The 14,256-nt window shown below is 50.6% G+C and overlaps 1 protein-coding gene across 2 annotated transcripts in view; it reads left to right on the top strand.

The window, feature by feature from the left end:
* Positions 1–3,597: 3,597 nt before the first annotated feature.
* The window catches only part of TYRO3 (TYRO3 protein tyrosine kinase), a 40,584-nt gene continuing 29,925 nt past the window's right edge, over positions 3,598–14,256 (top strand). The window contains exons 1-4 of one of the 2 annotated variants that reach the window (XM_035327239.1): positions 3,598–3,967; positions 6,816–6,999; positions 9,236–9,336; positions 13,596–13,766. In XM_035327239.1, the coding sequence (XP_035183130.1) occupies positions 3,613–3,967; positions 6,816–6,999; positions 9,236–9,336; positions 13,596–13,766 (811 nt within the window). In that variant the 5' untranslated portion in view covers positions 3,598–3,612. The remainder of the gene's footprint in view (positions 3,968–6,815; positions 7,000–9,235; positions 9,337–13,595; positions 13,767–14,256) is intronic. The other variant, XM_035327240.1, reaches the window with a different exon arrangement.

The raw sequence follows: 14,256 nt of genomic DNA, 5'->3' as shown, positions 1-14,256 counted from the left end.
GTCAAACTTACTAAATTAAAAAAAAAAAAAAAATCCAGACTGAGATCCACCCCATAATGATCCAGTCCCCCAGCCAAGAGTCTACGAAGGAGGAAAAGATCAGACCCAAACTCCAGGCTCAGACTCATCTTGATTTACTTTTATTCTGAGGATTGAGTAAATGCAAGTCTTTCATATGGTTCCCTCCCCTTGTCTTCACTCAGACAGAAAGTTTAGACCAGCACATATGGAAGATTTGAGAGCTGGAGGAGGCTGAAGCTTGCTTCAAGAAACACAGAGGCTGGAATATTTCAACACTGCTACTAACTGAAGGAGGTGTTAGGGAGGAAGACAAGAAAGGAGAAAGGAAGTGATGGTGGAATAATATAAATTAAAAGAGAACAGAGTTCGGATGCAGCTCAGATAGATCTCAAACAAGCAGCAGAACTCAGTTATGGCAAGCTTGCCCCAGGCAGAGTCAGGGTGCATTTCAGTCTTCTCAAGTAGCTGCAGCAGCCACCTGCAACTTTAAATGCCATGTCCAAGGTCTTGGCATAGCCATCTGGGTCCCGTATGTATTTCAGGACTGAGTGTTATATTTGGGTCCTCAGAAGTGGCCACGTTGAACAGTGTTATTATCCGACATGAACAAGCTCTAGCAATCCCATTATTATGATGGGTAGGGCAGAGAATGGAGACAGTTTATGCCAAGTTTAACCTTCGCAGTGTCCTCAAAAGGAAAAAAAAAAAAAAAAAAAAAAAAAAAAAGATCCAGCAGCTCTCAAGCTGTGTTCTTGTCAGTTTTTGAAAAGCCCAGAGGGTTTCTACTTCCTCGCTCCTTGTGATCTGGCCCAACCCTGGGGAATTTATTTGAGATGTATTCCCTGATCTGCAAAAGCCCCCCCTTCCCCACTGAAGCTCCCTCCTTTTACTTGCTGTAGCCACTGGTGGTGGTGACTGGAAGGCTGGGAGCAGCTCCCATAGTGGCCTGGGCTTGAATAAGCTGATTTCAGCAGATGACCTGCTCAGGAAACACCTGAGCAGTCATCCTGGGACTCCCACCCAGCAGGGCAGGGCTGCTCCTGCCAACCCTTGGACCTCACGTCATTGTCACTCTTGCCATTGCTGCAGCTTCCTGATGTGATGGATCAGTCCCCTAACGATGGAGGGGATGCTGCTGCCCTTTAAATCCTGAGGCAGAGGACAAAGAGGACAGGTTCTCAAATCTGGCAGCTCTGTGGAAACACCTTGCACAAAACAAGGGGATTTTGTGTCCACTCTGAAGTGAGAGGGATGGGTTAACCCATCCTTGTCCCAGTGGGTTCAATAACTAGAAAAGGCTGAAAAGAGGAGGGAGGTAAAGAAGTCCAACAAATCCCACCCTGCCTCCTTGCCTCCCTCTTTCCCTCTCTGCCTTTTTCTTTCTCCCGCATCTTCAGAAGTCTCAGTATGGGGATTTCACCTCTTGGTTACTGTGTAGCTCTTAGGCATGTTCTCAAGCATGCCTACGCTGCCCAGCAAGTCTGGTGAGAGGTGGCAACACACTGTCACAGCAGCAGAAGTAAGGAAAAGAAGAAAGCACCAAATTACTTGTGAGCCCCTGGGTTTGTCCTTTGCCTGTTCACAGCAGCACTGTCACTGGTGTCACAGCCTGCAGAACAAAGCCGTGTCACTTAATTCAGCAACATGAACGGCCAGGAGAGTTTATTTTTCTTCAGTTCCTAAAAGCATTTCAGAATCGCCAGTTCCTTTGATTTCTGCATGGTAATATAGCACTCCTCTGTAAGTTTTCCCACAGCAGTTTGCACTCCAACTGGCAGTGCATGCAGGATCTTGGTCCAATTTTCATATGGCTCTTCCTGCCTCTCGCTGTTGACATAAAGCCCTTCTCAGACGAGCTGAAGCCAGATCCCCTGCTAGTGAAAATTCCCATTGTTCCTCTGATGCCAGCAAAGCTTTGCTGTCTTACACCAGCTCAGTGCCTGGCCTGTGTCATGCTGCAAGAAGTTCCCATCTCATTCTCCCCTTGGCAGCTAAAAGCTCCCTTTCCCTTCTCCATCCCCTTCCCCTTCAGCCTTTGGGAAGGTCACACACGACATTTGGGCGAAGCACAGTGTCCCTATTGAGATATGGGCGTGCTGTGGACACGCAGCATGGAGGCCAGCCTCCTTCTGCCACTGCCTCCCCAGATGGTCTTGGTCAAGTCTCCACCATTGCTGTTGCCTCCTTGCTCCTGGTCACAAACCAGCACGTTCCCTGTGCCCACAGGGCCAATGTAGTGCTGTAAGCCTCTAATTGTAAATCTGCCTGAAACCCTCGGGAGCACAATGCTGTAGAAACGCAGCGTTATTGTAATGGCCACTGTTTTTCTCACGAGGCAACTGAAAGCTGAAGAAGGAGCTACTTTCTAGAAGGCGCTCTCCATATGAGTAAGCGCCGAACCACGCAGTGCACTTCGACAGATGGGTATATACGGATACACGGGGGAGAGAGCAGCGACAGCGATTGCGCGTGAAGCTTTTAGCAACCACCTGCACAGCACCTCTGAGCCCCAGAGCCGTCACGGTCTCGGTGAAGGGGATGTCACTGCCTCCCATCCCTGAGAGCACCCAGGCTTGCCGCATGCTCTCCGGGGGCTGATTTGTCAGTCTCTTCCTTGCAGAGTGAGGAACTTGGGAGGGAGTGACATTTTAATTCCAGTCATGAAATCCCCTTGGCCCTGCTCCAATATCCTAGGAATTCCTATCAGAAAGGCAAATGGCTTTGGGGGAAAAAAAAAAAAAAAAAAAAAAAAAAAAAAAAAAAAAAATCAGAGGATCAGAGCCTATGACTTGGGAGGGAATTACGTGACCTTGTTGTGCCTCAGTTTCTCTGTTCGCCTGGTGGGAACGACACTATTTCCTCATGCTCCTCTATTTATCTAGGTTTGCAGAGTATTGCGGGAGCCGCTAGGTAAGTGTTGTACGCTGGTTGCTATTGCAGAGCTAAAAACTGTGTTGTAACGACATTGCTCCTTATGGTGTCTTTCAACCGAGATCCTCACCGTAATTCCTACAGAAAGACAGTGCCAGATATATTTATTTTAATTGCCAGTGACTTTTTCTGCACCACGCCAGTAACTTTGTAAGAGTGGAGATCTTGCTCGGACCTCTCCCTACTCTTGCGCCAGCAGAAAGGAGGACAGGGGGACATGGATCCCGCTGGAGGGACAGGGTTGGGGTGGCCGTGCATCCTGTGGGGAGCTGGCTGGTGAGGCCCGGGGGCAGGGGAGGCCGAGGGGTGTTCTGTGCGTGCCTCAGGGGTCTGGGGATCCCCCCAGAGCCACGGCTGTGGGGGGCGGCCCCCGCTGCCTGCCCCAAGCCCTGCTCCCCTCGAGGGCAGGCCGGTGCGTGAGGGCTCCTGAGGGGCCCGGGGCCAGGCGGGCCCCGCGTCCACACTCGGGGCGGGAGATCAGCGACCTCCCGTGTGCCCCCGCCCTGAGGAACGCCGGGGCCCGGTGTTCGCGCTCGGTGATCGGGCTCTGGGCCCCCTCTGCCCGCAGCCCCCCTTGAGGCTCTGCCCGCCCGGGGCCGGGGGCGGCGGCGGGGCGGCGACTTTGGGCTCCGGGGGCCGCTGCTGCATATTCATGACGTGATGTCAGAGGGGGAGCCCAGCGCGCCGCGACCGCCCGGCACCGCCATTTCCTGGCCGAGGAGGCGGCGGCGGCGGAGGGACGGGCCCGGCCCAGGAGCCGCCGAGCGGCTGCGCGCCGGCAGGGGGAGACCGCCCGGCACCGGGACCGGCACCCGCACCCGCACCGCTCCGCTGCTCGCCGCCGGGAAGAAGTTGGAGATTCCCCGCAGCCTCCCGGGGCAGCCCGGCGGAGCCGAGGAGCCGGGGGACGATGGTGGTGCGGGAGCGATGGAGCTGAAGCGGGGCATGGCTCTGCCGCGCCTCCTCTTGCTGGGACTCTGGGCTGCGGCGCTCCGGGACGGCGCCGCCGCGGCAGGTGAGGCGCTGGCGGCCCTCCGGGGACGGGGGGCTCGGGGCGGGCTACAGGTGGCCGCGGCGCTCGGCGGCCCCCGCTGCGGAGGCCGGGCAGAGCCGGGAGCCGCGCCTCCGGGAGCCCCGGGTGCGGGGCAGCGGCGAGGCTCGGTGCCCTGCCCGCACACGGCGGCAGCGATCCGGGCGGCCCGGGGGAAAGCCGGGCACGGTTCCCCAGCGGAGCGCGCTCCGAGCCGCTCTTCCCAAGTTTGAGCCCCCCGGGAGGCTGCGGAGGCCGGGCAGCCTCCCGCCGGCTGCAGCGGGCGGCCAGGCCGGCGTCCGAAGGAGCCCGAGGAGCAGCAAGGCTTCCCGCAGCTCCCTCTGTCCCCGCTCCAGAAATAACTTCACGGGATCGCACTTCTGTGCCCGGCGCTCAAAATGTTCCGAGGTGGCAGGAGCGAAAAGGCAAACCAAACCGATCCGCTGCGGATTGTGACCAGCGGCGCGTTCTGCTACTGTCGGTTCTGTCTGACAAGTGGCTGATAAGAAACGCGATATAATTGTATTTGTGAGCAGCTGCACGTCTCGGCTCCCGTGGCTGCTCCAGGTAGGTTTGGGGGAACCCATTTGGGTGAGATTATGTCTTGTGCTGGCGAGAACGTTATCGGATGAGAAATCGTGAGCGGGAGAATGGAAGGAGGAAAAGGTGGACATTAAGATCGGTGTTGACCCCCTGTGAGCCTTTTCTGGATACCTGCAGGAAGGGATGCCACAGCTAAAGCTGAATTTTGTCAAAAACTTGTGATTTTATTTAAAAAACAAAACCTGATTTGTATTTCTTCCCTTCAGTTGATCTTGACAGAAGGCTTATATTAGGCAATGTGGAGAATTACAACTTAGGCTGAACACTCGTACTGTATATTAATTTCCTCCAGCATTAATTTGTATGGGAACTGAAACCATAAAAGGTCTCTAATGACACTTCATTGTTTAATTTGTGGTTAACTCTTCAGTAGAGCAGTCTGAGGAAAGCCAAGTAGTTTGCCTTTCCATTAAGGCACCTGTAATGAGAGTGTCTGTCAATTTACGTGTGCCTTTAGCAACCTGGCTGCATTAGTTTTCTGTAATACTGAGAGAGCTGCTGAGAAGCTTTCATGTTTTGTTCCAATATTGTGAGTGGTGGCAGGGAGGATGCTTTCTGGCACGCACTGGGACGTGTAATTTGTGTTACAGATGAGCTAAGTAATGCACGATTAGATCATCCTCACCCAAGGTGATTAAATCCTTAGCCCAGCAAACCAGCTGCAGCAACCAACCTAAAACGATCGCCTTACCAGTTCTGCTGTGCCTTTTGTCAATGTACTGAATTCACAGCAGCAGGCAGAACGGCAGAAATACCGATTGCTGGACACCAGCTGGGAACAGGCTGGGGGATCTCGTTAGAAGGAGGCACGAAGTCCTTCTGCCGGTGTTCAGGGTTGCTCCTGGGGTGCTGGTGGCGGGGGGAGCTGCCGCCCCTGCGGGAGGGTGGCTTGTTGGCGAGGGGGAAGTGGCACACCGGGCGTCTCCGTGTCTGGTCACTGCTCAGGCTGTAACGGAGTGCGAGAGCAACAGGGCTGCTTACTTGGCGCTCTGGATTTCACACGTGATGTGTAGGGTAGCAAAGTGTCCTGTGAGAAGCTGACTGGCCAGTGACCGGGGTGAAGCTGGAATGCACGGTGGTGATACATGGCTGCACCAGAGCAGTGGAGTAATGGAACTGGGGTTTTTGTTTTGTTTTGTATTGTGTGTTTTTCCCTGAAGTATGCGGAAGCCGCTGCTGGGGCATAATACTGAGCTGGGCAAAACCTGTTCTGGTCTGTCAGTCCTGTGCCACTGCATAGGAAATGGCCACTCTCCCTAACAAAACTAGCTTTACATTTATATTCCACGTTCCTGCTTTCCCACGGTCTCCTTTGATCCTCTGGTTCCTCCTTTATTTGCTGTCTTTCTAAAATGCGCTTGTACAGCTGGCTTCCGTGTTTTCTCATGGTAACACATTCCATAGATTCACTTCTGCTTGAGGGAAACACTCCCCATCCACCCACACGCAGAGCAATGCTCCGGGCCAGATTCCGATTGCATCTGTGGCAGTGTGGACCTGAGCAGCTCCCCTGGTGCTGGTCCTGCTGCTTCGGGGTCCTGCTACTTTGGTGTCGCGGCTCCGTGGCTCTGAGCGCGGCGTGGTCCTTCGGCTGGACCCAGGGAGGTTCGCGGGCACGCACGCCCACATCACGCGACAGAAATCTCTGCTCCTCGGCGAGGTGCTGTAGAACAGGCTTTGCTTTCACAGGTTCTGTAAATTGCAGGGAAGCTTTCTGTAACACAGAGGAACCGTGTACACTGAATAATATGGCATAATTGATTCTTTCTCATGTCCCAGCTCTTTACAAATGCATACAATGGAGCAAGTGCGATGATTTCTTAGCGGTGCGGGAGCACCGTAGCTGAAATGCGAGAGGGAGGTGTGGTGCCATGCTGAGAACGTGGTCAGCGTGGCCGGATCACGGGCACGGCGAATCTCCCAGCCTTTGTGGTGGGCTCTGCTCAGGCACCGCTCTGCAGAAGCTCACCCTGCTGCTACACGAGCGAGCACAGAGTTGAGAAAAGCCCCGCGTGCGGACTGAGCTGCCACTGCTCTGCAGCTATTGCGATTTCAGTGCTTGCCTGTGATTATTGCTTAGCAGGCACAGGCGGGCAGAGGCGAGGCCCACAGACCCCTCCGCAGTGCGTGCCGGTAGGGTATGTAATTCCAGACCACCGACTTGGAGTAATTTGCTGTACTCCAACCCCCCTTCTTCCGGGGGTGGGGCGGAGTAGTATTTTTCTTTTAGGTATGAAATTTACAGGATCTCCAATCAAATTAAAGGTGTCCCAGGGTCAACCCGTCAAACTAAATTGCAGCCTCGAGGGAATGGAAGATCCCGAGATGTTGTGGATCAAGGACGGAGCAGTGGTGCAAAGCGTAGACCAGGTGTACATTCCAGTAGATGAAGAGCACTGGATCGGCTTCCTCAGGTACAACAGATGTGGAGAAGGAAGACTATCATGGAATCTATTGCACAATTTTCTGCTGTCAGCTATAGCTATGTAACTGCAGTGACCTCTTTGTGGCAGGGTCCTCAGGTCTGCAGTTCAGTGTGTGGCAAAGGCATAACTGAGAGCAGAACTGAAGCCACTGAGGGCTGAGATGATGCACTAGAGCCGTATTGGTTTTCTGACTACCCTGGTGACAGGTGCTTTGCTAACACTTGTGATGCTTGAGACGCAACTGCAAGGTGAAAGGATGTGTTCTTGCCTTGTTTGTTCATCTTGCTCTGCTGTGCAGCAGGAAGACTAAGGTCTGATGTGTAGGTTTTCTCTCTTGTACTCATTCTGCTCTTTTTCTCTCTTGAGCTGTCAGTCTGCCTGAGGGATGAGGCTTGCTAATTGAAATGAGACTCCCAGGACTCCATCCCCTTCCTTTCTTTGTGGAGGAGCATTTGGCATCTGAACCATCCCCAAATTATTTTGTAGAAACTTTCCCTATATATTTACGCCAAGTGATATCAAGCCGGCCCTGCTCAGGGGTTTAAAAACACCCTCCTGCAAAGCAGCTCTCTCTGCCCTTACTGCAGCCGAAGGTGGACGTCGGTGAGTTCTGGAAGTACCAGGCTAAGCAAGACCCAAGGTTCTCCTCTGGGTCATTATATTTGCATAAAGAGAGCTTGTACAAGCAAGCATACCATTGCTGTGAGGGCTCAAAACCATTGAGCGGCTGAGAATCACTCTTCTGTGAGCTCAGGCTTCATCTCCTCTTAGGTCTCTTGGATTGCCGTTGCATGGAGTCTCCTATTCTAGCAACTAGAAGTCTCTGTCAGAGAGCTTGTCTGTAATAAATGTTCTGGTAGGAAAAAAATCAGTGCCTAGCAAAACTGTTGCATAACATTATGTTGTGGAAACAGTTTGTCTTGAATCTGTATCATTTACTTCTCCCTTTTCTGCTTTGCCACTGTCAATCTTCTCACATCTTGTTTTTCTCCACTGAGAACTTTCTGCAGCCCCAGGGCTAAGTTAGGGTGCTAAATCCAGATGTGTCCGTATTTCTCTCCTTTTTCCTTTCTCCTACTAAAGTGATCATTTCTACCACCCGCTGTGTGACTCTCCACTGCAATCGCTGTGTTTCTGAACATGCGGCTGGATGGGCAGGACAGCTGATTCCTGTTGAAGGTACAGCTCTGAAAATCAGGCTGTAGCGGGACCATTTTGTGCATTTCAGCAAACGCTCTCCCTGTTCAGCCTTCCATCTGAGAAATTCCTCCCCTTCCCCAAGATGGACTGCTAGCATTAGAAAAGCCAGCATAAAACCTGCTGAGGATCTCTGCATGACAGCAGGCTGTGCATCCGGGGGGAGGGGGGCGGGCAATTAGAATTTGTATATGGATGGGCACTCAGAGTGCCTTTGGTAGCTGAGACCTTGTAGCTTTGGTCCCAAATTCTGCCCTTATTCACCTCATGCTCTTAGAGACACTTGAGGTACCGCAGATACCAGTGGTGGAACAAGGAAGAGAATTTCTCTGCTGAACCGCTCAGTCCCTGTGACTGCTTTCTCTTGCTTGGATGCATCTTCGCAGAAGGAGAGTTGTTGCTGAGCAAGGGAGAATGGAGAATGGTTTGTGGTGTGAGGCCCTGTGCTGGAGGCCAGCATAACCCCTTTGAAATCACCAACCGAAAGGCCCAAGTAGTTTTGCGGTGTGAAATGCTCTTAGGATAAGAAAAACACTAAGCACAGTTGAAATGAGAGGGGACCTCTTCTGACCCATTTATTCCCATATGAATCTGTCCTATCACCTAACCAAAGCAAAACATTCAAGCTCGTTGGAAGCATGTGATTTGGAGTTTCCCACTAGCTCAGGTGCTGTAGGCTAAGCTGCCGCTCTTGAAGACCAGCTAGAGTCACAATTCAGAATCAAGGAGAAGAGCAACCCCTTCCTACTCTCAAAGGACACAAATTATGGGTTTCCTGCGAGCACATTTTGGAGGAAGGCTGTCTGCTCTGTTGAGGATTCTTTCCATCCACCCTAGAGAGGAGCCTCCTTTCTCCACTGTTTTGCCGCGTGCTTTGTGCTGGCTGGCTTTGCCTTCCTCCCTAGGGCTGGCGGCATTTCAGTGGGTGTTGTCCATGCATCTGGTTTGTCAAATGCTGGAGGGTCCTTTGGGGCAAAAACATGCTTTATCCACGTAAAATATCGATATGGCTTTTGACTTTTTTCAGCTTGAAATCCGTCGAGCGGACAGATTCTGGGAAGTACTGGTGCCAGGTTGAGAACGGGGGGAAGAAGGAAGAATCACAGCAAGTGTGGCTCATAGTGGAAGGTAAGGAGTAGTAGTAGTGCTGGTTTCCTTTCAGGGTTGACCCACCAATATACTGTAGGTGGAAGTGGTGAGAGAGGAGATTGCTCCAGTGACAGGCCTCTTAGCTCTGAACCATTCCTGATAACTGCAGTGAGATCACTATAGGACAGATAAGAAATGATAGGAGAGTAGCTAAAGGAGCTGTCAGTCTGTGAGCCTTCTGGTTTTATTTTGGTACATTGGGAAGCAAGTGAAAGATTATTTCATAGAATGGCTTGGGTTAGAGGGGACCTTAAAGATCATCTACCTCCAATCCCCCTGCCATAGGCAGGGATGCCACCCACTAAACCAGGTTGGCCAAGGCCCAATCCAACCTGGCCTTGAACACCAACAGGGATGGGGCATCCACAGCTTCTCTGGGCAACACTTTCATGCACACACGTTTCCTTCCAGCCCCTCAATCCACTGTTGCTTTGGTCTTCAAACAATGCATACAATTACAGGACGGTTTAGGTTGAAAGGGATCCATGAGGATCATCTGGTCCAACCCTGTTCTCAAGGCAGGGCCACAGCTGTTTCTATGTATCGGCCAAACAGTTCTTTGAGGGCAAAGTACAGCTTTAGCCTGATTTTGAGTTTCAGGAGAAGTGTTATGCATCGGTGCCTCACAGCCATGACTGTTCATGTTGCACTGTTTTGCCTAGTCTTGTCTGATAAAGGGGAGGTTGTAGGTGGTTGTCCAAAAGTTACCCAAGGCAGAGTGGATTGGTGGCTTCTCATTGCCTCTAGTTTCATTTCCCTTGAGCCATGATCATTTTAGATGCTCAGAAGCTGGTAGTCCTGGGATAGTGTAATTCTTAGCGAAGCAGCTGAGAGGGACAGTGTATTTGCAGCAAGAGATAGATTTTTGAATGTAATTGGTAATATTTTGGGCCAGAGCTGAATTGGTGCTCTTGAAGAGGGGACATGGGTTGTGTGTCACAGGAGGTGGTGTTGTTTGGGTGGCATTTTTACAGCACAGGTCTCACTCATCCAGAGCCATCCAGATGGAAATATTTGTGCAGTCCTCATGAGAGGAGGAATGCTTACCTTCTGTCTTCCATGAATTCCAGGCTTTCATCCACCTAAAATTTCAGGTGCAGTTTCATCTGGAGAACATTGTTTGCAGCTTAAAATTTTCTTTTGTGCAGGTTTCTATTTCTATTCCAATTACTATGGCCCACTCCAGAGGTGGCTGCATTTGCGCGTTGGGTGCATTAGAAGTGATTGGGTAGCTCAGTGTGCTAAGCGATCTGAAAAACAAAGGAGCCCTTCTGGGTAGTGCAGCAAAAAATAACAAAGTCACAAAAAACAGCTGCAGCTAGATAAGGGGGAGCTTTGAGAATGAAGGGCAAAGCTTACAACAGAACCGTAGGTTAAAAATGTAACCGGTCATTTTTAAGAGAAAAGCAAGTGTGACAGAAGCTAGCTAAACCTGAACTGAGCATGTAGTCACATGAGATGGGAGTCAAGGGGAAAAAAAATAAAAATTAACAAGTAGTGATAAGGGGTGGATTAAAAAAAAAAGCTGTCAGCAAGTTAGCATAAGAAAACTAGGGAATGCAAAAGCCTATCAGTCCCACTGGCACTGTTATCTCTGTATGTATTTCTTCCCTGGGCATACCAGCTTTGTCTAGAAGTTATTTGCTGTTTTGACAGCAATTGTTCTCTTTGGCTGAGCAGGGATGTTTGTCTTCGTCTCCTGCAGCCCTTGGTAGGTGTTGACACCCTTCAAGTATGCCGTACAGTGCAGGCATAGGCTATTGGTATCTAACTCAGTGAGCTAGAATGGATTTCTTTGCTATTTAGTATCTGCGGCTGGAGATCCAGTTAGGTAGTCTTTATCAAGCAGAAGTTGTATCAATGGTATTTGAACTGTGCCTATGATACCACTAAAATGTTTGATATTATGAAGAACTCAGAGTTTACCAAAAAAAAAAAAAAAAAAAAAGAACTTTGAAACTATTCCTGGTTTAGAAACTAGATTCTGGCCTTATCAAGAACATGATAGTGTTCGATGCCTGGAGATGTAATCCAAGAGGCACGCTACAGAGTGTGACCATCTGAAAATAAGGATTATCTCCCTTACAGAACTTTCCCTCTGAAATTACACCCCCGGCTGTGGGGCTGGTCCCTGGGGCTGCTGGCCCTTGTTGTGGCTACAGTCAGCACACCAGCGCAACTCACATGGACGTGTCTCCTTAACACTGTCTGAAAACTGAGCTGTAGAAAAAGGCTGTCCCTGTGGGGAGGTTATGGAACAGGGCTTGGAACAGGGAATACACAGGCTCTGCCACTGCTTTCCTGGCTGTTGGCAGCTCTCTGCTTCCATGGTGCATCTGTGAGGTGTGGGTGCTGGCACTTGCCTCTTGCACCAGGAACTAGGAGGCTAAATGTGCCACAGACTGCAAGGTGTTCAGGTAACATCCTGACAAGGGCTGTCCAAGTTCCTGAGCTGGATGAGTCAGCTGCACACCCTGAACTACAAGAGTTTTTAATTGTGGTCTTGTCTGATCTGGTTAGTTGCTCCCAAAGTGAGAAAACCTGCCGAGCTGGACAGGATCCTCCTGAAAGGTTACCTCGGGTACCATGGCAAAGGGACAGCAGGCAGGGATCCAGCTCACGGGTAGAAGAGACGCTGGTATTTTCCCGTGGGGCCTTCCTTAGAAAAGGAGGTCAAAGCAGGTGGAGGTGTCACAGCTGGTATTTGGAAAGTTTGATCACTTTTACTGTTTAAGTAGGACTGCAATAAAAAAATAAAGCAAAGCATGTAAGCAGAAACCAGTGGTGAATCATGATGGATATACCTGCCGTGAGCATTAGCCTTTGTACAGATAGGCGCTGTCATTCCTGGGTGACCTATTTCTAGACCCATGTTAGCTTTTTTTCATTTACCTGCCACTCTAAAGGGTCAAGAGGCAAGGAGGAGAGGAGGGCACAGATAAACTGCCACCTAAAAAATACAAAGAGTGACCAGCCCCTCAGTAAAAGACTGAGGGCACCACTTCCAGTCAGAGTGCAGAGGGAATGTCAAGCAAGCATTAGGCTCCTAAATCCATGTTTTGGCCCCAATGTTAATTGCCTGCTTTTGGGGATGCTCCGCATGTGCCATGCCAGCTGGAGCCACTCGGGCCTGTCATCTCTGTGGCCAAGGACGGGCAGTGTGACTGAAGCATGTGAATGCCCAGTATCGCTGGTTCCTCTTTCTGTGAGGTGGTAGATCAGCAGTTTCCCAAACATTTTCTCCAGCTGAGGTTATCTTATTTCTTGTTGTGGTGTAGACAGTCATTGGCAGCTGTACTTGAGTTTAAAAGGAGCCCGGCACTTCTCCAGGCCTCGGTTCCTCCAGAAGTTACCAGAAGTGGGTGTCAACTGGTCTGCATGGTCAGCACCCATACTGACTGAAACTTTGTGTAACTAGGTGGGAGCACTGAAACCACCAGAGGCTTGGCATTGCCTGTAAGAGGAACCACATGTTTTGATGTGCTGAGCTCCACTAACTCTTACCAGTTGAGAGAAGACCTGAGGTAGCAGCGCTTCAGCTCCCTGTGGGTCTGGTCCAAGGCCTGTTGCACCAAACAGGAATTTTGCCACTGCACCAAACAGATACTTACTGAGAGAGCTGTGTCCCTGTTAGCTCTGTAACAAATTACCCCTAATTTCAGGGCAGCCTGGTTCTCTCGGTGCCGAGCATGCTGGGTGGCTGCTCCATTCAATTAGATTGTGCAGAGAGAGTGTAAGTGATCCCGGCCTCTCACCAGGGGAATTCTTTCCTCATTCATGGGTTTGTCACAGCAGCTAGTTCAGCGTGTTTACAAAGTTCAGTTTTTGCATGGCAAGAAGTACCTGCAGCTGGGTTAGGTGTCCTTTAAAAGTGGTGGCAGACACAGCTACAAATATTGACTGCTTCCTCTTTAAACTCCAATTTCTCAACTGAAAAGCTGAGCAAATTCTACTGTTTAAGGCTACTTTATAGGGGAGTTTTGAAGGACACTCAGTGAAAGAGTCTTTTCAAAGGCATTAGGAAGAAGGCACTCTTTTCTCACTGACTTGTAGTGGGAGTGTGTGGCCATTCACATCCTGAGGTAATTTGGTTTATTTTGTGAAGGGCTTGGATGGAGTCAGATTAGGTATAGGGGCAGGACAGATGGGTGTCCAGTGTTGGGCACTTGGATTAGTGGTAACAAATAGAGACAGGAGGAGCCTCTCAAGTTATTATCACTTGTCTGTTGCTTTTCTAGGTGTACCCTACTTTACTGTGGAACCTGAGGATGTATCCGTGTCCCCTAATTCCCCATTTCATATGGCCTGTGCTGCTGTTGGTCCCCCTGAACCAGTGACAATTATCTGGTGGATGGGAGACTCTAGAGTGGGGCTTCCAGACATCTCCCCCTCCATCCTAAATGTGTCAGGTAAGGCTACTGCCAATGCAGGGGATCACTTTGAGCATCAGAAGCGTGGAGGGAGAGAGCTTTTTTCTGTACATGCCTAGTGACACGGGGTAGCCTCATAGTGTGGGAACAGTCTTTGACTGCACCTTGAAAGCTGAGAGACCATGATCACGTATGAAGGCAGATCATGTCAAGGGCTGCTTGTAGCCCAGTGTATTTTCTTGCTGGCTTGAGGCACGCAGGCTTTGCAGAGCTTGGGTGGGGCTGGCACTGTGGTAAAGATGCTACTGGACAGGTGATGCATTGGGTTCCTCTTTTGTTATTCCACCTCATGGGGAGTGTTTATGGCTTTAGTAAATGACTCTCTTGGTGACTTTTGGCTTAGAAACAAGCATTTGCATGTAACAGATGCCACCTCTTCCTCCCATGCACAGCCACATCTCACACTGCTTTCTGCTCTCCTACCCTGCTCTGGTCTTGTAGGCTTGCTGGATGCTCTTATCACTAAAAC

This window comes from Oxyura jamaicensis, chromosome 5 (assembly GCF_011077185.1).
Source record: "Oxyura jamaicensis isolate SHBP4307 breed ruddy duck chromosome 5, BPBGC_Ojam_1.0, whole genome shotgun sequence".
In the NCBI taxonomy this organism is placed as follows: Eukaryota; Metazoa; Chordata; class Aves; order Anseriformes; family Anatidae; genus Oxyura; species Oxyura jamaicensis.
The sequence above is the reverse complement of the archived record's forward strand: the minus strand, read 5'-3'. Positions and strand labels throughout refer to the sequence as shown.